The sequence below is a fragment of the Panthera pardus genome, unplaced genomic scaffold (assembly GCF_024362965.1).
Source record: "Panthera pardus isolate Hobbes unplaced genomic scaffold, ASM2436296v1 HiC_scaffold_3, whole genome shotgun sequence".
In the NCBI taxonomy this organism is placed as follows: Eukaryota; Metazoa; Chordata; class Mammalia; order Carnivora; family Felidae; genus Panthera; species Panthera pardus.
Genome location: NW_026526876.1, coordinates 12,867,745 through 12,893,048, shown reverse-complemented (window position 1 = coordinate 12,893,048; position 25,304 = coordinate 12,867,745). Strand labels below are relative to the sequence as shown.

The 25,304-nt window shown below is 46.5% G+C and overlaps 1 protein-coding gene across 12 annotated transcripts in view; it reads right to left on the bottom strand.

Moving 5' to 3' along the window:
- B3GNTL1 (UDP-GlcNAc:betaGal beta-1,3-N-acetylglucosaminyltransferase like 1) overlaps window positions 1-25,304 on the bottom strand; it is a 93,023-nt gene that overhangs the window by 37,648 nt on the left and 30,071 nt on the right. For 10 of the 12 annotated variants that reach the window (XR_008418599.1, XR_008418600.1, XR_008418601.1 and 7 more), the window contains 2 exons: window positions 11,976-12,041; window positions 5,432-5,527 (listed from right to left, as the gene is read on the bottom strand). Coding sequence is in view for 3 of the 12 variants with exons in the window: in XM_053892423.1 (XP_053748398.1) it covers window positions 5,432-5,527; window positions 11,976-12,041 (162 nt within the window). In the remaining 9 variants the exon portion in view is untranslated. Of the gene's footprint in view, window positions 1-5,431; window positions 5,528-11,975; window positions 12,042-15,050; window positions 15,146-25,304 lie in introns of those variants that run through there. The other 2 variants (XR_008418605.1, XR_008418604.1) reach the window with 2 other exon arrangements.

Below are 25,304 nucleotides of genomic sequence, written 5' to 3'. Positions count from 1 at the left end.
TTCAAAACTCAAAGGACAAATTGGCTCATCAAGCTCTTTGCTTTTGCATCCAACTGCCATTTGTTACTTGTCAAAGTAACATCTCCCGCAACCCACCTCTGAGAGGCTGCATTTTGTCTTTTGCTTTCAGTCAACGCTCAGAAACACTTGAGAACACAGGACTCCAGCCTTCTACCCGGTTCGAGCGGTCTGACCATGCAAGAGCAGACTAACATCTACTGAGCACCTCCCATTTCTTTCAAGGGCCCCTGCCTGCCATAATTCTCCAGGTTGGACCACACCTGACTCAACGGAACAGTCTATGGTTCACGCTTTACCTCCACTAAGCTGCAAACAGGAAAGGGCCATTTGAAAACACACAGGTGACACCCAAGGAAGTTTCCTTCTTCACGAGAAGGCCCAAGATAAGAACAAACAGCACGAACCTGCAGGACGGGGAGAGGGGTGACTTCGACTGGCATGTTTCTCTTTCCTCCGGAGGGAAGGCTTTTACCTTGGTGGATTCATCTCCCTCTGGGCACCTCCATATTCGAGCCAGGAGGACACTGGCTCCCTGCAGGCTAGCTCCTCGAATCATTTAAAGGACTCACAACAGACCCCGCTATGGCTTTTCTTTTCCACTTTTTACGATTCTGTATTTACTACAGTACACATTGCCTTAGCTACAGTTACCATAGTGTCAGGGGCCAGAGAAGAGGATGGCAGGTGACCACATTTATCTGCTGACGCACAACGCTTGCTTGGCCATGTCATTAAAATTACATAAGTTAAAGCACATGGAGAGGAGAACCAGGTTTGCTGAGTAAACTTGTTGTTTTTAAAGGGCAGGTGAGGGGTGGGAGAAAGTCATGAAATTTTAAAATTTCGAGGGAAAGTGTTTTCTTAGGAAATATTTCCAGCCATGCCACACAACTTGAATGCACATCACAGGTTACTGTAGCAGACGTTCAGAGCTCCCTGAGGCCAGCACCCAGGGGTGAGGGTGGCAGGAGGCCTCCACAGAGGGCAATGACCACTGCCCTGTCCTCTCTCTGTGGTTCTCAAGGTGCGGGCTCTGGGAACACGCGGATACGCACGCCCTCGGCCCCAACCGACTGCAGCCTGCGGGGCGGGAGCCACCGCTCCAGGGCAGCTGGGTACCACGCAGAGAGAGCAAGAAGACAGAATGAACCAGCCACCGAGCCGCTGGGCCTGTTTCTTGTGAAAGAGAGAGGATGCATCCCAAGAAGGGCACGCAGCTGAAACGTTCTCAAGGATTGTTGCTGTTCGCAGACAAGTGTCAGGGGTGGTTGCCAAGGTGGTGAAAACAAGCCAGCATGCCCGGCCCTGCCCACGCTGTCAGGCCTCAAGCCCCCTTGTGAGAAGTGGTGCTAACGCTACCACCTGCCCCAGGGCTGAGTCCCTGAGAGGTTCCTTAGCGTCTCAGGCCACTTGCCGGCACAGAGAAGGCTGACCAACGCCACGTTACAGCCAGGTGCCGGCAAATTAACCACACTGCTGCCGAACCCGAGGTAGGCAAGCCTTCCCTGTAAAGTGCCAGATACTAACTTCCAGGCTTCTCCGGCCTAGCTCTGTGTCACAGGTACTAAGCACTGCCGTTTATGAAACAGCCACAACCGTGGGCATGGTGGTGTGCCCACAAAACTTCACTTACAAAAAGGGGCAGCAGAACAGATCTGGCCCCCTGAGCCAGTCCCTGGTCTAACTGGTCATGAGTGGCGCGCTGGCTTCAATTTAAGTAACAATTGCTTCTTTGATTACTTACGCCTGGAACAGGCTGTGATTGAATGAGGTACAGAAAATTCCCGAGGCAGGCCCGCAACAAATTTAGAATTCTTGGAACCAAATGCAACAGATCCAAGAGGCCTAACATACTCTGCGGGTTAGGTCACTGCGCGTAGTTGAAGCTCAGGCACAGGCCCCGGCAGAGGGCGCGCGAGGTGCGCGCACCAGCGGGTGGCCGAGCGGACTGGACACCTGAGCCGCACAAGGCCCCGAGAGGCAGGTGTGCGGCCGCGGCCGGGCAGCGTCCCGCACCTGGCTGTCCACGCAGAGCCCCCGGCCCCCGCCCAGGCCCCCTTCCATCCGCGGAATCCCCGGCGGACAGAGAGCGCACCAGGACCGGTACCGAACGACCACAGGTGAGGGGGGCGGGGCGCACACAGGTAAGGCGAGGGGGAGGCGCGCACAGGTCACGGGACGAGGACGACAGGCAAGGGGAGGGGGCGGCGCCCGGGGAAGGCGCGCACTCAGGCAAGGGGAGGGGGCGGCATTCCGGGGAAGCGCAGCTGCAGTGAGGAGGTCCCAGGAGCTCCTGGCTCTCACTCTCGGATTCCTTTTCGATTATGTCTCCTTCACTGTCAAGCTGTCACCCTTTCTTCTGGTTCTGATGTGTCACCGACTGAAAAATCAGATAGTCCAGTTTCTTAGAATTTTGTCAAAAGAAGGGGTTTCCAGGTGAGGCTCGGATGCTGCTATTCCGGGGACCTGGGGGTTTGCTTTTGGTTTCTTCCCTTGTTTTGCCACCAACGCCAAGTGCACTTTGCAAAAATAAATCCCATGTAGGTCTTAAAAGGCAAAAACCTATTCCAGTGTGCCTCCGGGAGCATACACACGGAAACAAAACACCAAGGGCTCTGGCCATCCTTTGTCCTGAGTAGAGTCTAACCTCAAGAGAGGCCCACGAGGAACCTATATGTACAGACTGATCCTTTTAGATGCTGTTGGTACTCAAACGTTTAAGACAAAACTAAGGATTATAGACTTAAAACGAGATTAGTTTTTATTTAGAAAGGAAAAGCCTGTGAGTTAAAGAAAATGAACCATCTAATGAAATTCACAGACCTCATTAGTGGTATCTTACCAGGAAGTGATATGAATTCTTCTCAGAGAAACAGAGCAGAGTTTTGTGTGACTCATTTCCAGATTCCTGTGGTTTATTATCCTTATTTCTAATTTGTTGGAAGACTATCTTTACACAGATAACAAATGTTCCAGTATTCTGACACTGTAACACCCACATAGCAACAAGAATAAACTTTAATGTTAAATCCAAAATCTGTGGCTTCTGGGTTTAATAGAAACAGACATTAGTAAAAAGTTTCCTTTCACCCTAGCAGTATGTTTTAGAGAACTCGCTAACTTCTCTAACATGTTGAAAGTTGCCAGTTTACATGGATCTGTACTGCGGACACGGGTTGGTGATGCTCCTTTTAAATGAGAAAATGAAGAAAAACAGTACAGGTTAGTCTGTTTCAAATTATGTTTTTAAGTTTCGTGAATGCTAATTGATTAGAATTGGGTCAATTCATTGTGCCATGAAGGACAGACACGCTTTCACGGGAAAGACACACTGAGGTAGATGAGTAAGTGAAACGTGGTCTTTTTGCACAAGCCAAGTGAGTCTAACGGTCTTGCTGTTGATGCTGCTCACATGAAAAAGGAACAGCTGGGAACCAGCCGCCCCAGGACAGGAGAGCACCCCTAACCGCCACCCCCCCCCCCCCATCTTCCAAATCGGCCCAAGGCTGCTGTCACTTAGCCTTGCCAGGTGGACTGGTGGGAGGCCTGGGCAGGACCAGGGCCCCGGGCATGGCCTCGGGGCACAGTGGGGTCTGGTCTGGCCCCCCCTTTGATCTCCCTGAGTCAGGAGAGGCAGGTCCCTTGGGAGCAGCACCTCGCCGAAGGCGTAAAGCGAGCACCAAATACCAAATCATGCGGCTCCCACCTCACACGTGGGTCAGTTTACATGATGAGCAGGATCTGAGAAACGGTTCAGAGAACACATAGCTTCTTTCAGTTTGTCTTGAGAAACCTCAGACTTTAATCTCCCCTAACTTGGTAAAGAAAAACACTACTTAAGAGGACTCTTAGTTATTTCTATGATGTCTAATACTTAAGTCTTCTTAGCCCTCCAATCAGAACTCGAATTTCCGGCTGAAAATGTGCCCACTGCGTTTAAATCATACCCTCGGTGTTTAGCTACATAGTTCCTGCCTGACTCACATTCTACCAGAAAGTCACACACAGGCAGACACAGGAGTGTCAGTAGTCTCTCCCACTGGGGTGACGGCACACTCAGCTGCCAGTGCACCAATATTCGGGAGTGAGGGGGGTATTTCCAGAGACCCCTTGCTGGTGCCAGGCCGAGCCTGGCCCTGTGCAAGGAGCCTCTGGGTGCCCCAAATTGGGGGGAGTTCTGGGTTGACTGGAGGCCAGAAGCTTTCACGTTGAATATGACATTTTAATCCCCAGTTAGGAACAGGAAAGCCCTTGCTAGCTCTTCAGAGTTAGTTGAGAAAAAAAAAAAAAAGCAAACCCAAGTGGGTATCCTGACAACATGTCTGTAAAAAGGCAGCACCTCCCAGAATTGTGAGCCCTGCAGGCCCGGCCCCTCTCTGTGGAGGGAAGGACCAGGCCAAGCGTGGCAGCAGGGACCACAGACCTCCTGCTGCTTCTCCACACGTGTAGTGATGCTTACACACCCTGTAAGTCTGCAACCAGACCTCCATGGTTTCAGCGACTCTGCATCATGGACTTTTGCTGCTTCGAGCTGTGCCACGCCCTTAGGCCCTTACCAGCTGGAGGGGAGAAGGCCATGTGCACTGCCAGGCTCGGAACAGCAGTCCCTGCACACTCCACATGCGAGGGGACACTCTCCGTTCCAGCCAGGAAGCCTCCAGACACACAGTGTGGACTCCACTGCCCCCAGCCCACCGCCAAGCCTCTGCCGGCACCTAAACATCCGTGAGCTCCTGCCTCCAGGCCCCCGCATCACTTGAGTGGAGCATGCAGGCCACACAGGACCCAAACACTGGCTCCTTCTCCTGCCTGTTCAGCTTTAGGAGCAACTAAAACACAAATTAGCTTCTCTGGGCCTTTAACCACTGGTGTCTGTAAATATCCATTCATGGAATGTTCTCAAAATGTGACAAGAAAATCTAAAAGCAAAAGCACCTTCTGTGTGTGTGTGTGTGTGTGTGTGTGTGTGTGTGTGTGTGTGTGAGGAAACAGTATTTAAAAGCAAAACCCAGTGATTCCAGCATCTGGCAGACCCAAAGCTGGGACCGGAGTACCTGTTCCTGCCTCCTCTCTTTCTGGGCCACCCAGACACTCTCTCCCTCAGACTGCCCTGCTCCAGTGCACCCTGCCTTGGGGATGGCCTTTCCTGGATGCCTCTTCCCTCCCACAGCCTGGCCCCATCCCTGCCCCCCTCCCGCCCTGTCCACCTGGGCCTGTGTGGCTGGGCTGCACCTGCACCCTCCCCAGGCTCCAGCCAGGCCTTCAGACCTGCCAGCTGGCTCCAGCTCCCTCCCAGGCCAGGCTCCTCTGAATCACTGTCCCCCTCTCCAATGTCTCCAGTGTGTGTCTGCCAGGCCACACTCAGGAGGTGGGCAAACACGGGTGGGCTCCCAGACGAGGGCAGGAGTACCTGAGTGAGAAGCTGGTCTGGCGCTAGCTGGTTGATCCACCTTGTGTATCGCTCAGTGGAGTTGGGAGGGTCTCTCCTCACCTGGCAACCTACAATCTGTGAAACAAAACAGAACTTAACAAAGTCACTGTGAGCTCGCGTGCGCACACGCCTGTCTACATGTCTCACCTGGTGGAAGCGTGCACAGCCAGCAGGGAACTGAGACCCCACACTAGATCGGGGAAAACTTCTGGGAGTAAAGGGGAGAGGGAAGGCACCCACTCAGTGCAGAGTTCCGGGCGGACCCCACACCAGACAGTTCCAGCAGCACCCGATAAACTACTCTGGGTTAGAACTGTCACAGATAACCCTTCCCCCTTAATGCGTTCAAGTTGCAATGACCTGTACACAAGGTCGGACATCCAGGTGCTTCCAGTAACTTCTTCTTGAGCCAGAACTGCAGCAGACATGAGAAGGTTCTGCTGCAGCTTCCTGGGCAGGAAATCCAAACGGTCCCATTTCTCTATAATGTTCGGGACTCAGCCTCCCGAAGGCAGTAACCTCTCAATAAACAAGAGTCCAAGGGTACCAGCAGACAGGCCCTCCCCATCCCAGAAGGAATCCTCGTTCTGCAGTGCAACACCCTTCCCATAATGTACCATTTTCTTACCACTCCTCCTACCCTTGGTCCTCGAAGCCTGGCCCTGCCTCCTCTGGGGGACAACATGACTCCCTGTGTACATCCCTGCTTCTGCACCCCTGGCCCCCAGCAGCCCCGGTTCGCCCCTCCAACAGAGCTTGAAACCTAGGGACACCATCTGCACTTCTGTTTCAGTGTCTGCCTGCAGGATGTTGAAATAGGTCTATGACTGCTGTGTGAAGGGTCCAGTCCTCCAGAGTCAGAGTCAGTTGTGGGAAGAGGCTGGTCCCCACTAAAGGCATCTGAGTCTGGCACTGCAGGAGGGAGCCCCCTTCAAGGGAGGACGTTGGGCAGCACAGGGCCCGCCCCTTGCTGAGGCTCAAAGAGCTCCTGTAAGGGTGCTAAAGGCTGGCCCCAGACTCTGCTCTCTCCACCTTACAGTGGTTGCTGAGACCCATATCAGCCTCCTTATTAAGAAATTAGCCAAAGTTCCACCACGATATTTGAATTTCTTACATCTTGCTCTCTATAGTACTTATGCAGAGTGATTAATTTATATTAATGCATAAGTGCTAATGAAGAGCTTTGAGAAAGTTTTTGCTTGCTTGCCATTTTTTGCTGATGGGCTTTTTAAAACTTTTTTTGAGAAAACAGTAGATTCACAGGTAGTAGCAATAATTGGGAGAGATCCTGTGTATCTTTTACACAGTGCCTCCAACAGTAACATCTTGAAAAACCACTGCAAGTTACCACCAGCAAAGGGAACGCTTGCAGCTTCACAGCCACACCCCCTCTCTGTGAGTGGCAGTGCTGATCTGTTATTCCAATGCTGTAATTCTGTCTTTCCAAGGACGTTTAATCAACAGAATCACACAGTGTGTAGCCTTTTGTGACTGGCTTATGTTCCGCTCCTTAATTTTCTGGAGACTCGTCCAGGCTGTTGTGTGCAACAACAGTTTTTCCTTGTTTGGCTGAAAAACACTGCACAGTACAGACACTATGGGACATGTGGGCTGTTACTAGCATTCTGCGACGAACATTCACGTACAGGTTTTTGTGCGAACATGTCCTCATTTCTCTGGGGTAAATGCCCATGAGTATGACTGCCAGGTTGTACGGTATTTGCATGTTTAATTTGCTAAGAAAGTGTCAAACTGTTTTCCACAATGGCTTCACCAGCTGTGTGTGAGTGACCAAGTGCTCTCACATCCTCACCGGCCTCTGGCGTGGCCGTGGCTTCGGTTTCAGCCCTTCCAACGGGTCTGCGGTGACCCTCATCACCGTTCTAACCTTGTTTCCTGATGGCTGACCCTCTTTCTGTGGCTTATGTGCTCCCGTCTATCCTCTTTGGTAAGATGTCTCTTGTCCATTTTCTAACGGGGATAAAACACCCTTGGCCACAGGTGCATGTGCTTTTCCCATACTTCCCACAGAGCCTGTCCCCTCCTTCTAGAACCATGCACTGAAGACAGGTGTGTTAGAACAGCTCCTGACTCCCCAGGGCCTGATCTGACCCAGATGTACTTCTGTGTCTATTGTATCTATTTTCTGGTCTTGTCAAGACTGGCTTTGCATCTGATTGTTGAGCAGAAAAGATTCTGGGAGAAAAAAGGGAAAATGATCCAAAGCTGTGAGGTAGAGAGGCACCTGGATGGCTCAGTCAGTTAAGCGTCTGGCTCCTGGTTTCAGCTCAGGTTCTGATCAGTTTGTGGGTTTGAGCCCCAAGTTGGGCCCCATGCTTACAGCACAGAGCCTGCTTGGGATTCTCTCTCTCCCTCTCTCCCTGCACTTCCCCCCATCATGTTCTCCCTCTTTCTCTCTCAAAATAATAATTTAAATAAAGCTGTGAAGTAGAAATCTTGTTTCAGAGTTGTGCTCACACATGGATACAGGGGCTTAACTTCCACACACAGATGCCACAGACCCACGCCCCACGCCTGCTGCGTCCTGAGCAGCTGCTAGGGGTGACAAACGGGCCAGGTGCATAGCAGCCCGCTCCCAGTGCTTGTGTCCAGCCGGACGAGGCTCTTGTGGGCTCGCGGGTGCTCACGCTGCTTCCACGGTGAGCCCTTTGCCCAGATGCTGGCTTCTGATGAAGGCTAGAGCCAAGTGGGGTGGAGTCTCACATGGAGAAAGAGGGCGGGTGAGGTGACATCTACCTTCCGTGGTGAGAGCACCTATAGATGAAGAGGAGGGTACTTCTGTGTGCCTTAACACTTTCTGAAAACAAAGTGGCCTGGCCCACAGAGCAGAAACCACGGGAAACCTTTTCTTCCTGAAGACGTGTCTGTAGCGTGACACCAAGCTCTTCTCCTGAGCCACCCCCCGCCTCCAAAGCAGGAGGGCTGGCGCGAGACGTCTCCGGTGACCGAGTACAACATATGCTCAATGTTCCACGTGCTGCGAGACTCACATGCCCTGGGGCAGAGCCGCTGTGACAGGAGCCTAGCACAATGCCCTGTATGCAGGCGGTGCTCAGTAAGGACAGGCTGAATGAACCCAAGGGCGTGTGCTGGCTTTGGGGATGCACTGCCTCCTGCCACACACCTAAGAGTAGCCGCTAGAGTAAGGCTCTGGAGAGGTGTCGGCCGGTTCCTCTGAGAGCATGTGCTGCCAACGGGGCAGATGGCAGGGGATCCTGGAGTGTGGTCCCTACAAACGCTCTTGAAACTTTCTGAGCTTATATGGGGGTGTCTCAGATCCAGCAGTTTGGCTGGGAAAAAAGGTCAGAAAGTAAAGAAGGTTACTGGATGCAGAATGGAGGTAGCTGTCCAACCGCTCTGCCACATCAGGCTCCACACTGTCAGCAAGGAGCCTGCTTGGGATTTTCTCTCTCTCCCTCTCTGCCCCTCCCCCAGTTGCTCTTTCAAAATCAATAAACTTAAAAAAAAAAAACACAAAAATCAGCCCCACAGCAACAACTCTGCTGATTTTGCTCTGGGGCAACAAGAGTATGGCATCCCGGTCTACACTCCACACAGGAGCAACCACTCCCGCCACTTAGCCTCTCCTTGTAGCTGGGATAGACACGCAGCAGGAGCAAGCAGCTTCTCCTGAACGTGGGAACACAACATCGAGTAAATTTATGAGGTTAACAAGGAAAACTCTAACCTAGAACTTTATAAAACCTACAAAAACGCAAACTAATGTTTTAATTAAGACAAAATGACAGTGTGCATTTTCCCCAAATTCCTTATGTGTCCCGAGACTTGGCAATCCATTTGCACCTATGCGTGAAGAACCACCCAAAACCATTCCATTAACGAAGCAAAATGTGTTTGATTTATGCAGTATGGAGAACAAATCTCACTCTCTAAGTCATCAACACTGGTGACAAACTCTTCAGAAGTCTTAATGCAGAGCATATTTTAAACCCCTGCCACGTGAGCATCACTCTAAGAGATGTGGCATCTCAGGACGGCTGCCCGCCACGGCACAAGCACCTGCCATTAGCCTCACAGGATGCTTGCTGAGGGGCGAGGGATGAGTGCTGGGCCACCACCCCCAGGGGCTTTCAGAAGAAGCCGTAACCTGTCGACACTGTATGTCAGAGCATCTTTCTGACATCTGTTCATTTCCAGCTAGAAAGCATCAGAGATTCAAGAGTCTGTGTAAACTTTTAGCAAGCATCTCCTGGGGGCTGTGGTAGCTGATTGCTACGAAATCTGTATTTGTACATAGCCGTGGTTCTAACACTTGGCCGACCCCTGTCTCCTGTCAGGATCTGGTGAATGCTGCAGAGCCGTGGGCAAGCCCCACAGCACCTACGAAGGTGTGCCTTGCACACCCTGGCTTTCACGCCCTCAAACACTGCACTGTCTCCCACTTACTTTGTGCTCTGGGGTCTGGCTCGGATGTAGGCAGCACTGGCCACAAGCAACCTCCCGTCTGTCATGGTCCGTTTTGTGCCCACTTGGGAGCCTAACCCTACAGTTCCTCAAACATCACCTGTGTGCTGCCAGGAAGGGGTTTTGCAGCCGTGACTCAGACCTGCGACCAGCTGACTTCCTGGAGGACATGGCTGGCCCCATTCAAGCAGGGAGCCGTCATGAGGAAGCTGTGGGTGCTGGCTCCCTGCCTGCCTGGTTTCACCAGCCAGTGACATCACACCCCTGCCGTCAGGACCCCAGGACGCACAGTGGCCCCCAAGACACTATGCCAGCCGAGAGGTCACTTCTCAATGAAGGAGTGCAACTGGGCACTTTCAAACCTCCCATGCATCCCACCTTCTGGAAGCTTCCAGCCTGAGGAGCACTGTAGTAGCTTCTCAAGATGCAGCTGAGAGGCCATTTTTTATCTTCTTCCAGGTATATTTCAAGGACATGTTTACATTAAAAATGTCATTTTAAGCAATGTAAGTGCAGTTACACTTCAGGGACTGAGGATCTTCAGCATCAAGCTGAGTGAGAGCCCCTTGAGGGGAGCATGCACACGTGTTTACAGGGCAGACCAGGTGCCTGCAGCCTAAGACCCTGAGTCACAGAGTCATGTGTGGGGCTGGGCAGCTAGAGACGGAAGCACAGGGTGCTGAATTTCTTTAGAAGCAGAAAGTCCGTGCACTGAATTCAAAGCTCCAAAACAAAGAACTGCTGGAAGAGAATTTATTCATCTGGATGCACAAAAGTTGTTCAAGCTCCTTGGAAAATTTTATCTTGTGCACTTTTGAGCCTCTCACAGTCCCTCACACTGTGCAGGTTTGCTGAGGATGGCTTGCTGAGCCCTGCCCTGCCCTACACACGGCCTGGGGATGGCCTGGGGACAGCCTGAGCCCTCCGGCACCCAGAGCCTATGAGAAATGCCGAGCTCAGGCCCCACGTGATGCCCAGAATCAGATCCCTGGGGGCTCGTCGTGTGCCCGTGATGCTGGAGAAGCTTCAGTGCAGGCGCCGATCCAGCACTGTGGCAGAGGGAGCAGAACCTGGAGTCGGGGGCAGGAGGGAGGCCGCCCACTGGGTAGACGGCACGGAAGCTGGTTTAAGCAGTCCTGCAGACCCTTCTGTTTGACGATTTCTAAAATCAGTGATCATCACAGTAATTCAGACATTTTCACTAAAACTTCGGCACAGACGTTTAAGCAGTGGGTGCTAGGGTCAGACGTAGGCTCTGGGATCAGCCACCAGGCTGGAGCTATACAGAGGCAAGTGCCCCTGGGTCTGTGATGCCCTTCAGGTCCACATGGGCAGGTGACACCTCCCCTACACAGGGCTTCCGGTCAGGAAATGAGGCCCTCACCCCACGGGTACCCAGGAAGACGGTCCTGGCTCATGGAGGACAACTGGGAAGCCCTTCTGAAGTTGAGAACTGTAGTCTGAGGACTTCTAGGTAGTAAGAATAACCCTGTAAACTGCTGACACAGTGTGTGCTTTTACACATGGCGTCAGAAATGCTCATGAAAATAAAACCAAACTGAGAAGCCCTGTGTGCGCAGGAAAACAGCCTTGAGTGTCTAGAGATCTAAGAGCCACTGCTCATGCTCTGATGGGGCAGTCCTAGCCTAAAGAAGAGCCTTAATGCAAACAGCCGCGACATCACTTTCATCAAAGTGGACAACAACTCACAGACAGACGCAGGACTCACACTCGGGGACAAACACAGGGCTCACACATGTCGGAGACAGAGGTAGGACTCACACTCAGGGACAGGCAGAGGACTCACACTTAAGGACAGACACAAGACACACTCAGGGACAGACACCAGGTCTCACATTCAGGACAGATGCCAGGACTCACATTCAGGGACAGACGTCAGGATTCACACTCATCAGGGACAGATGCCAAGACTCATACACATCAGGGACACACGCCAGGACTCACCCGTGTTAGGGACAGACATCAGGACTCACACGTAAGGACAGATGCCAGGACTCACACGCATTGGGAACAGACACAGGACGCACATGCACCAGGGGCAGATGCCTAGACTTACACTTGTCGGGTGTTGGGCAGCAGCTTCCAGTTGCAGTCTCACCCTCTGAGGCATCATGACATCATCCTGAGGCAAAGAACACAGTTTAAACTCACATAACCCACAAACAAGAAAGAAACAGATAGAAAAGCCAACAGCAAAATGGGCAAGAGCCGGGAACAGGCAATGCAGATGCTACCCATGGGACCAGGAACCCTGTTAGTTGGCAGGGAGATGCTGGCAGTCCCCACGATGGCTCGCACACTGCCGTGTGCAAGTACTCCAGAGGGCACTTGGCCTCGTCCAGCAATCTGAGGATACACATCCCTAAGACACAGGCCCTGCACCACTGGGAAGGGGCATCTTGTATGCCTTTCTAGAAGTTGGACCAGCCCAACTTTCTAGAAGTTGGCCTACAGAAATACTTGTAGAACAAATGAAATGTCTGCTCAAGACTGAATTATATTTTCGATTACTTCATTGGTTACAAAACGCTCACATATACTTTTTTTTTTTTTTAATTACAATCTTGTATAGTTGAAGGCAGGACAGCTAAAATTATCCCTGTTTTGTAGCCAACGAAAACAAGGCTTGGAAAGGCTATGTATTTCACCCAAGGTCTCACAGCAATTACATGCCAGGGTTAAAATTTGAACATGGGATTAACTGAGAAACCAATATTCACTAAAACCAAAACTGCCCAGAAATTCCTGTCTCTCAAGAACATTCTAAAGTAAGTTTCTACCACTTCCTGAACTAGAATCACCCCCAGGGTGTCTGAATAAAGTCAGCCCCTGCAAGTATACAGAATACTGAAGACAGCTAACACAACCACTGACAATTAGCTTAGAAATTCCAGGAGAAATGCAAGGAGCAAAGAAGCCCCAAAACCAAGCAACACGACAGGTACCCCATGATTTCAGAGCACACACTGGCCTGTAAGTCACAGAGAAGCTCCTTGTTCTCCCGAGACCATTTTGAAAGAAGAAAAACTTGCTGATGGGATGAATGAAAAGGTCTTTATTACACAAAAAAAGCCATGTGCTATTTTAATAAACAAGCTCAGATGTGTTTCTGCTGGTGGCCATGATCTGCACCACTTTTCATGTCCTGCAAAAGGCCCCGTTCTGGTCAAGGTCCACAGAGTTCACAGCTGGTGCCCAACACTAGGAGCTGGTTTTAACAAAAGTCAGCTGGTATTTGAGATGCAAAGGAGAGGAGCCTAAGGGGTGGATACACAGTCCTGACCCCACAGTGCACAGGAGGGAGGGCTCAGAAACCTCCACACATGTTTGCCTGAGAGTGTGCAAGGTCCCCAGACTGGCTGAAGTTCCACAATGATGCCCAGTTAAGAAGCAACATTCTCAGCAGCCTAGGGCAAAGGATTTTGATGTATTATAAAAATAACATTAATTCAGAATGAAATGCTGTTTCCTTTCTGACCACAATAATATTAGGTAGAAACAAGCTCATCTAGTCAAAGAATTTTGTAGTTCAAAGAAACCTGGAGCTTCAAATTAAGTAGCTTCTGAGTGAGAATGGCCCCGGGAGAGTATGGCTATGGGCTCCTGGGGATGGCCAGGGCCATGGTCAGGCAAGAGATAGAGGCGGACAGAAGCCAAGGATGGGACGTGCTGCCTGCAAATCAAAGTTGCCACCAGCCACAAGAAGATCTCCCTCTACGGCAGAAAGCAAGGTCAATTTGTGTGTGTGTGTGTTTTTGTTAAGTGTCTTTATGCTTGGCTTTCAGACTCAAAGACAGAAGTTACGTGGTCATGCGCTCAGGAGGCTCCCCGAAGAAGGGGAGGAGACAGAGCAGACTGACTAACAGGTTGAAACCCTGCTTGCAAAGTACAGGGTCAAGGAATTATCAAATGTTAGCTACCTGTGTGTTTCTGCCAAACATTCTGACTTATGGAGAAATTTCCTGCTCATGGTTTGCAACTTGCTCATGTGTGCCAGGACAGGGTCTTGACCCCAGTCAAGAGGCCTCCAGGTTCCACCCGCAGAAATGACACACTAGCCTTTGGCACACAAATAATCCTGCTCTGTTCAGCTAAGAAAGCTGTGTAAATATCTTAAAAGTCTTAATAGCAATAGAGAGTTAACGAGAAGCACTCGGGGTACTGGGTCCAAATCCAGGCAGGGGTGTGAACAGGAAAACACCAGCATTTCTGCCCTGGAGGCATCAATGAGCCTAAGGAAAGTCTGAGAGGAGGGGAAAGTCTGAGAGGAGGGAACCGGGAGCCCAGGGCTGCTCAGTGTCAGGGAGGGAGTGGGTGCTGCTCACCCACAGCACTTGCCAGCTCAGGCCGCAGCTGCTGTCTCCCCAAGGCGACAGGGGCTCGAGGGACAATGGCCACAGGGCCCCAGGCACCCGGAGGAAGTGAGGGGGAGTCTCTGAGGGAGGACTCTCATCTGAGGCAAGGCCTCAGACTGCACAGGTGCTAAAACACAGCAGCCAGCACACGAGGGTCACCAGGCAGACAAAACAACACATGGTAAGACTCCCAGAAAGCAACCATTAAGAAAATAACTCAAAGAGTTAAAAATCAGTAATTTTAAGCAGTGCACTGGAAAATATCTGTTCAATAAAATAGGTGGAAGCAGCAAGGACAGAAGATGTGAACAAAAGAGACGTGAGGCCGAAAGTAAACGGGGAACGCATGAGCACACACAGCCAAATAAACAACAAATGTGAAAAAACTCAATTCTTTAACCAAAACTAAACACTGTCAGATTGGATTAAACACACACACACACACACACACACACACACACACACACACACACACAGAAAGAAGATCTACTGACGTGCTACTTGCAAGACACAGACATCAGGTTCCGACACAGAGCGACTAAACGTGGGAGGGCGGAAGATCCCACACAAACTGAAGCCAGAGAGACGGACAGACCTTCGGCGGATGCCTGGAGACGGGGAGGAGGCTACACGCGGACAGAGGGCCGCCATCAAAAAGAAGTAAAGGTCATAAATGCACTTGCGTGCTGGCCACAGAGGAAGAAGAAATAAAAAGCACAGACCTGAAGAAAGAAAGGGACAACTCAACAGCAAAAGCTGGAAATTCAGACACTCACTGTGGGCACCGGACAGGACGGCTGGACAGGCCAGGCCACCCGCAGAGAGAAGGGAGGCAGTGCCATCAACCAGCACTCAACCCACCAGCGCAGGCTCGTCTACGCAGCAGGGACCACAAATGTGAAAGCATTAAGAGCATATGAAACCTGTTCTCTGACCACAGTGAAGTTAAGTCAGAAACCAAAAACAGGAGGGTATTTGGGAAATCTACTACCAATGTGTGGAAATGAACAATTTACTTCTGAACAGCCAACAGTTGCAGAAGAAATCACAATTAGAAAATATTCTGAGCTGAATGAAAACATGATATAGCAATACGGCAAAAGCCACACCTGTACCAACAAAGATTGATTTCTTAAGAAACAACAATAAAAAAGAGAAAACTAAACCAAAAGTAAGAAAAAAATAATAAAGATCAGAGCAGAAATAGAAGGAGACAGAGAAAAGAAAAGCAACAGAAACAATCAATTCAAACAATGATTGGTTCTTTGAAAACATCAAATTTAACAAACTTTTAGCTAGATTGGAGACCAACAAACTTTTTCTATAAAGGGCCAGAGAGTAAATATTCTAGTCTTTGTGGCCATATGTGGTTTCTGCCAATATTCTTGTTTTTTTTTTGTTGTTGTTTGTTATTTTGTTTTTCTAACATTTTAAAAATAAAAAGACCATTTTTAGCTCAGAGACCATAAAAAACAGGCTGCCAGGGGTTTTGTCCTGTGAGCTGTCATCTGCTGACTCCTGAGCGAGACAGACCAAGAAAAAGAGAAGACACAAGTAAGTAAATTTAGGAATGAAAAGGAAGACAGCAAGGTTGGCCTCAGAGAATTTAAGAGAACTACAGGAGAGTCCAAACCAACTGCTCACCAACAAAGCAGACAATTAGATGAAACGGATAATTCCCAGAAAGATATGGGTTTCTGAAACTGACTGAAGAAGAAAAATAAAATCTGAAGAGATCTATAAAAAGTAAAAAAAAAAAAAAAAAAAAAAAAAAAAAAAAAAAAAAAAAAAAATTGGGCTAGTAGTTAAAAATCTCTCCCCACAAAAAATTAAAAATCTCATGGGGCACCTGGGTGGCTCAGTCGGTTAAGCATCCGACTTCGGCTCAGGTCATGGTCTCGCAGTCTGTGAGTTTGAGCCCCACGTTGGGCTCTGTGCTGACAGCTCAGAGCCTGGAGCCTGTTTTGGATTCTGTGTCTCCCTCTCTCTCTGACCCTCCCCCGTTCATGCTGTCTCTCCCTGTCTCAAAAATAAATATACGTTAAAAAAATAAATAAATAAATAAATAAAAATCTCTCCCCACAACTCTCCAAGTTCAGATGGCATAAGCAGTAAATTCTACCAAACATTTAAAGAAGAAACAGGGGTGCCAGACTGGCTCAGTTGGTAAAGCACATGACTCTTGATCTCGGGATTGTGAGTTCAAGTCCCATGTTGGGTGCAGAGATTCCTTAAAAATAAAATCTTAGGGGCGCCTGGGTGGCTCAGTCGGTTGGGCATCCGACTTCAGCTCAGGTCACGATCTCGCGGTCCGTGAGTTCGAGCCCCGCGTCGGGCTCTGGGTTGATGGCTCAGAGCCTGGAGCCTACTTCGGATTCTGTGTCTCCCTCTCTCTCTGCCCCTCCCCCGTTCATGCTCTGTCTCTCTCTGTCTCAAAAATAAATAAACGTTTAAAAAAAAAAAAAATCTTAAAAAAAAAAAAGAAGAAACAATATGTCACCTTCACCACAAAGCCTCCAGAAGTGGTAGAGGCAGGGATACATCTTACTCACTCCAAGTGGCTAAGTACTTCCCGGTACCAATGTTAGAGACAACTTAAGAAAACTACAGAGCAATATGACGCATGAACATAGATGAAAGAGTGCTTGACAAAATATTCGCAAACCAAATCGGCAACAAGTACAAAGGTTTATTCCAGACCAAATGGGATATCCCTGGGAATGCAAGGTTGCTTCACCATCTGAAAGTCAATTAATATCATACATTATGTTGACAAAAAAAGAATAATTGCTACCTGATGACCTCAATAAATGCAGAAAAAGGATTTCACAAAATCCAGTGGCCATTCAGGATAAAAATTCTCAACAACATAGGAATAGAAAGGAACTTCTTCATCTTGATAAAAGGCATCTACGAAAGCCCTACAGTTAACGTCTGTAAGGTGGGCAACGAAAGGTCTTCCCTGAGACTGGGAATGAGGGAAAACATCTGCCCTTGTGCCCAGAGCACCGCATGAGCTTCTGGTCAGTGGGATCAGACAATAAAGGAAAGTAAAAGGCGCCCAGACTGGAAAGGAAGAGGTGAAATTGCCTCAGTTTGCAGACAGCATGAGTTTGTATTCAGAAAACCCTAAGGGATCCACAAAAAAATACTAAACTAACAAGTTCAGCAAGGTCACAGAATACAGGATCAGAACACAAAAATCAATTGTATTTCTGTTGACCACTTCCTTCACTGTGCAGAAACTTATTTTGATGAAGTCTCAAGAGTTTATTTTTGCTTTTGTTTCCCTTACCTCAGGAGACACGCCTAGAAAAATGTTGCTAGGGCTGAGGTCAAAGAGGTTGCTGCCTCTTTTCTCCTGGAGGATTTTTGTGAGTTCAGGTCTTATATTTAGGTCTTTAATCCACAAAACTAAAAGGCAACTGACTCAGAGGAGGAAGGTGGCAGCAGGGTAGGAGAACCCTGGGCACACCTCATCCCATGGACATAACTAGACCAAAATCACCCCAAATACCCCAGAAATCAACCTGAAGACTGACACAACCAAAGAGAGAAGAGACCACATCAGAGAAGGTTTACTGTGGGGAAATAAAGGCAAAAAAATATTTGCAAATGACACATCTGATAAAGGGTTAGTATGCAAAATCTATAAAGAACTTATAAAACTCAACACCCCCCATAATTAAAAATGGGCAGAAGACTGAATAGACCCTTTTCCAAGGAAGATGTCTAGATGGCAAACAGACACATGAAAAAAGATGGTCAACATCACTCATCATCAGAGAAATATAAATCCAAACCACACTGAGATACCACTCACACCTGTCAGAATGGCTAAAATTAACAACACAAGGAACAACAGGTGTTGGTGAGGATGTGGAGAAAGGGGAATCCTCTTACACTGTTGGTGGGAATGCAAACTGGTATAGCCACTGAGGAAAACAGTATGGAGATTCCTCAAAAAGTTAAAAATAGAACTACCCTATGATCCAGCAATTGCACTACTGGAAATTTACCTAAAGAATGCAAAAACACTATCAAAGGGATACATGCATCCTGATGTTTATATCAGCATTATTTACAATAGCCAAATTACAGAAGTAGCCCACGTGTCCATCATCTGATTAATGGATAAAGGTGTAAGACCTATATATATTACACAATATTACTTTGCTATAAAAAGGAATGAAGTCTTTCAATTTGCAAGGACATGGATGGAGCTTGAGTATAGTATGCTAAGCAAAATAAGTCAGAGAAAGACACATACCAGATGGTTTCATTCATATGTGGAATTTAAGAAACAAATGAGAAAGGCAAAAAAAAAAAAAAATAACAACAAAAAAAACAAGAAGAGAGAGAGAGAGAGAGAAACAAACCAAGAAACAGACTCTTCACTATAGAGAACACACTAATGGTCATCAGAAGGGAGGGGAGGCAGTGAAGTAGGTGATGGGGATTAAGGGGCACACTTGCTGTGATGAAACAACATAAAATGATAAAAAATAAATACAATTTACAGTTCAAAAATTCAATTGTATTTCTATACACTAGCATCAAATAATCTGAAATAAAATAATACATTCATAATCGCATCAAAGAATAAAACCATTAGACATACATTTAACAAAAGAAGTGCCAAGACTTGTACAGTGGAAATCAGAAAACATTGCTGAAACAAGTGAATGATCTAAATGAACAGAAGAGACAGCATGCATTAGTGGATCAGAAGACTCAATATTACAAAACAGTTCTCCCCAAATTGACCTATGGATTCACTACAATACATACCAAAACCTCTACTTGTGTCTTTATGGAAACTGGCAGGCTGATCCTGAAATTCCCATGGAGAAGTAAAGACCCAGAATGGCGATGGCAGTCTTGACAAAAGAAGAAACATGATGGAGATCTTATGCTTTCTGATTCAAAACTCACAGCCACAGAGCTACCACCTGGCCCGGGGATGTGTGCAGACCCACACAGGCAGAGCCACAAGCAGAGGAATGGCCCAGGCAAGGCAAAGGCTGGGGCCCTGGTACTGGAAGGGAAAAATGAACATCAATCCCCACCATACACAAAAGGAATTCAAAGTAGACCACAGACCTAAATGTGAGAGCTAAAACTGGAAACTCAGAAAAATCTTGGTGACCCTGAGTTAAGCAAAGAATCCTTACATCTGACAACAAAGCACAAGTGATAGAAAGAAAACTCTGACCAACAGGCTTCATCAAAATTTCAAATTTGTGTGCAGAATAACCAGAAGGTGAAAAGACTTGGAGGAAATATCTGCGCTGATGCAGGGGGTCTTCCAGCCCAAGGGGCAGGCCCTGAGGGGTTGTTGGGGGATATAGTCCAGATGGAGGCACAGTGGCAGGAGCCCTTCCTCTGCCTGGGGCATCTACTCTTTCTTCAGCTTTGGAAGAGAACGTCCCTAGCTTTATTAAGGACAGGTATGACAACAATCTACAGCAAACAGCATACTTAACAGTGAAAGGGTTCAGTGCACTCTCTGAGATTGCAAAGGAGACGAAAACGCCATTGTCATGACTTCTAGTTAACAATTTACTAGACTAACAGTTGTAAACATTTATGCTCCAAGCGTGGAAGCACCCAAATATATAAGTCAATTAATCACAAACACAAAGAAACTCATTGAAAACAATACCATAACAGTAGGGGACTTCAACACCCCACTTACAGCAACGGACAGATCATCTAAACAGAAAATCAACAAGGAAACAATGGCTCTGAATGACAACTGGACTGGATGGACTTAACAGATACATATAGAACATTTCATTCTCAAGCAGCAGAGTACACATTCTTCTCGAGCGCACATGGAACATTCTCCATAACAGATCACAAACTGGGACATAAATCAGCCCTCAACAAGTAAAAAAAGATCAAGATCTTGCTATGCATATTTTCAGACCACAACGCTATGAAACTCGAAAGCAACCACAAGAAAAAATTTAGAAAGGTAACAAATACTTGGAGACTAAGAACATCCTACTAAAGAATGAATGGGCTAACCAAGAAGTTAAGGAGGAAATTAAAAACTACATGGAAGCCAATGAAAATGATAACACCACAACCCAAAACCTCTGGGATGCAGCAAAGGCAGTCATAAGAGGGAAGTATACAGCAATCCAGGCCTTCCTAAAGAAGGAAGAAAGGTCTCAGATGCACAACCTAACCTTACACCTTAAAGAGCTGGAAAAAGAACAGCAAATAAAACCCCAAACCAGCAGAAGACAGGAAATAATAAATATTAGAGCAGAAATCAATGGGATTGAAACAACAACAACAAAAAAACCCAGTAGAACAGATCAATGAAACCAGGAGCTGGTTCTTTGAAAGAATTAACAAAATCAATAAACCACTAGCCAGTTTTATCAAAAAGAAAAAGGAAAGGACCCAAATAAATAAAATCAAGAATGAAAGAGGAGAGATCAAAACGAACACAGCAGAAATAAACACAATAAGAGAATATTATGAGCAATTAATATGCCAATAAAATGGGCAATATGGAAAAAAAGGACAAATTCCTAGAAACATATAAACTACCGAAACTGAAACAGGAAGAAATAGAAAATTTGAACAGACCCATAACCAGTAAAGAAATTGAATCACTAATCAAAAATCTCCCAACAAACAAGAGTCCAGGGCCAGATGGCTTTCCAGGAGAATTCTACCAAACATTTAAAGAAGAGTTAACACCTATTCTCTTGAAGCTGTTCCAAAAAATAGAAATGGAAAGAAAACTTCCAAACTCATTCTATGAAGTCAGCATTACCTTGATTCCAAAAGCAGACAAAGACCCCACTAAAAAGGAGAACTATAGACCAATTTCCCTGATGAACATGGATGCAAAAATCCTCAACAATATACTAGCCAACTGGATCCAACAATACATTAAAAGAATTATTCACCACAACCAAGTGAGATTATACCTAGACGCAGGACTGGTTCAATATCCACAAAACAATCAATGTGACTTATCACATCAATAAAATAAAGGACAAGAACCACATGATCCTCTCAATAGATGCAGAGAAAACATTTGACAAAATGTCAAGGACAGCATCCTTTCTTGATAAAAATACTCATGAAAGTAGGGATAGAAGGATCATACCGCAAGATCATAAAAGCCATATATGAAAGACCCAATGCTAATATCATCCTCAATGGGGAAAAACTGAGAGCTTTCCCCCTAAGGTCAGGAACAAGACAGGGATGTGCACTCTCACCACTGTTAATCAACAACAGTACTGGAAGTCTTAGCCTCAGCAATCAGACAACACAAAGAAATAAAAGGCATCCAAATCGGCCAGGAGGAGGTCAAACTTTCACTCTTTGCAGACGACATGATACTCTATATGGAAAACCCAAAAGATTCCACCAAAAGACCACTAGAACTGATCCACGAATTCAGTAAAGTTGCAGGATATAAAATCAATGCACAAAAACCAGTTGCATTCCTTTACGTCAATAATTAAGCAGCAGAAAGAGAAATCAAGGAATCGATCCCATTTACAATTGCACCAAAAACCACAAAATACCTAGGAATAAACCTGACCGAAGAGGTGAAAAATCTGTACACTGAAAACTATAGAAAGCTTATGAAAGAAATTGAAGAAGACACAAAAAAATGGAAAATTATTCCATGCTCATGGATAGGAAGAACAAATATTGTTAAAATGTCGATACTCCCCAAAGCAATCTACATGTTCAATGCAATCCCTATCAAAATAATACCAGCATTCTTCACAGAGCTAGAACAAACAATCCCACACCACAATGTGTATGGAACCAGAAAAGACACTGAATAGCCAAAGCAATCCTGAAAAAGAAAACCAAAGCTGGAGGCATCACAATCCCGGACTTCAAGATATATTACAAAGCTATAATCATCAAGACAGCATGGTACTGGCACAAAAACAGACACTCAGATCAATGGAACAGAATAGACCAGAAATGGACCCACAAACGTATGGCCAACTAATCTTTGACAAGGCAGGAAAGAATATCCAATGGAATAAAGATAATCTCTTCAGCAAGTGGTGCTGGGAAAACTGGACAGCGACATGCAGAAGAATGAACCCGGACTACTTTCTTACACCATACTCAAAAATAAACTCAAAAGGGGTGAAAGACCTAAATGTAGGACAGGAAGCCATCAAAATCCTAGAGGAGAAAGCAGGCAAAAACCTCTTTGATCTCGGCCGCAGCAATTTCTTGCTCAACATGTCTCTGGAGACAAGGGAAACAAAAGCAAAAATGTGCTATTGGGACCTCATCAAAATAAAAAGCTTCTGCACAGTGAAGGAAACAATCAGCAAAACTAAAAGGCAACCAACAGGATGGGAGAAGATATTTGAAACAACATTATCAGATAAAGGGTTAATATCCAAAATCTATAAAGAACTTTATCACAAACCCAACACCCAAAAAACAAATATTCCAGGGAAGAAATGGGAAAAAGACAGGAATAGACACTTCTCCAAAGAAGACATCCAGATGGTTAACAGACACATGAAAAAATGTTCAACATCACTCATCATCAGGGAAATACAAACTAAAACCACAATGAGATACCACCTCACACCTGTCAGAATGGCTAAAATTAACAACTCAGGCAACAACAGATGTTGGTGAGGATGTGGAGAAAGAGGATCTCTTTTGCACTGCTGGTGGGATTGCAAACTGGTGCAGCCACTCTGGAAAACAGTACGGATGTTCCTCAAAAAATTAAAAATAGAACTACCCTATAACCCAGCAATTGCACTAGTAGGTATTTATCCAAGGGATACAGGTGTACTGTTTTGAAGGGGCACATGCACCCCAATGTTTATAATAGTGCTATTGACAATAACCAAAGTATAGAAAAAGCCCAAATATCCATCGATGGAGGAATGGATAAAGAAGATGTGGTACACACACACACACACACACACACACACACAATGGAGTATTACTTGGGAATCAAAAAGAATGAAATCTTGCCATTTGCAACTATGTGGATGGAACTAGAGGGTATTATGCTAAGAGACATTAGTATGTGAGAGAAAGGCAAGTATCATATGACTTCACTCATGTGAGGAATTTAATATACAAAACAGATTAACATAAGGGAAGGGAAGCAAAAATAATATAAAAACAGGGAGGGGGACAAAACATAAACTCTTAAATATAGAGACCAGAGGATTGCTGGAGGGGTTGTGGGAGGGGGGATGGGCTAAATGGGGAAGGTAGATTAAGGAAGACACTTGTTGGGATGAGCACTGGGTGTTACACGTAAGGGATGAATCACTGGAATCTACTCCTGAAATCATTGTTGCACCATATGGTAACTAACTTGGATGTAAATTAAAAATTTACTAGAGACTCAAGTTAAGAAAAATAAATAAGGGGCGCCTGGGTGGCTCAGTCGGTTAAGTATCTGACTTTGGCTCAGGTCATGATCTCACAGTCCGTGAGTTTGAGCCCCGTGTTGGGCTCTGTGCTGGCAGCTCAGAGCCTGGAGCCTGCTTCAGATTCTGTGTCTCCCTCTCTCTCTGCCCCTCCCCCACTCACACTCTGTCTCTCAAAAATGAATAAACGTTAAAAAAAATTTTTTTTTAAAGAAAAGAAAGAAAAATAAATAAAAGGCACAAAGCTTAGAGGGGCGCCTGGGTGGCTCAGTCGGTTGAGTGACTCTTGATTTTGGCTCAGGTCATGGTCCCAGGGTCATGGGACTGAGCCCTGCATCAGGTTCTGCAGTGAGCGTGGAACCTGCTTGGGATTCTCTCACTCTCCCACTGCTCCTCTCCCCTGCTAGCACTCTGTCTTAAAAAGAAAAAAATAAGGGGCGCCTGGGTGGCTCAGTCAGTTAAGTGTCCGACTTCGGCTCAGGTCATGATCTCATGGTTTGTGAGTTTGAGCTCTGCATTGGGCCCTGTGCTGACAGCTCAGAGCTTAGAGCTTGCTTCAGATTCTGTGTCTTCCTCTCTCTCTGCCCCTCCTCTGCTCATGCTCTGTCTCTCTTTCTCTCAAAAATGAATAAACATTAATAAAATTAAAAATAAAATAAAATAAAAAGCACAAGGCTTAGAAAGAAGAAAAATGTATACATAAACAACCCAAATAATCAACAGAGAAACATTGGAATTAAAAGTAAATTTAGCAAGGTTTCGGAGTACAAGATTGATACGCAAAATTAAATTACTTTCTCTCTATATATAAAAATTAATTTCTCTAGATCTACAAAATGCTCTAAATGATGCCACTTACAATATCAGAAAACATCAAATTATTCTCCTATATTGTTGGTGAGAATGTAAGGTGGTGCAGCTCCTCTAAAAACCAGTCTGGCAATTCCTCAAAATGTTAAACATGGAGCAACACAGCACTCCTGGGTTTATACCCATGAGAACTGAACATATCTGTCCACACAGGAACTGGTACAGGAATGTTCATGACTGCGTTATGCATAATAGACAAAAGGTGGAAACAACCCAAATGCCATCAGAAGGTAAAGGTGGTCCATGCATACAGTGGACCATGACCCTATAACAGGAAGAAATGAAGCTCTGACTCTGGTTGCAATGTGATGGAAAAGCACAGGAAGCTGGTCACAGAGACCAAACTGTGTTCGTTCCACTTGTAGGAACTGTCCACAACAGGCAAGCCACAGAGATAGAAAGGGAGCCAGTGGTGCCCGGTTGGGAGCTGGGGGTGGGGAGCAGGAGCTAATGGGGGTGTGTGTCCCGTGGTGATGACCGCACAACACTGTGAACACACCAAACCCACCAAACTGTACACTTTAAGTGGGTGGATTTTATATGAATTATAGTTCAGTAAGCTGAAAAAAATGTTTTTAAAAAAGCAAATACCAAGCAATTAATTTAACAAAGGATTGAAGCCATGCACGGCTACTGAGGTAAGTAAAAGAATGGACATATGTTCACTGTTAGGAAACCGAAATACCATAAAGAAGTCGGTCCTCCCATAACTGATCTATGGATTCAACATAATTCCAATCAAAATCC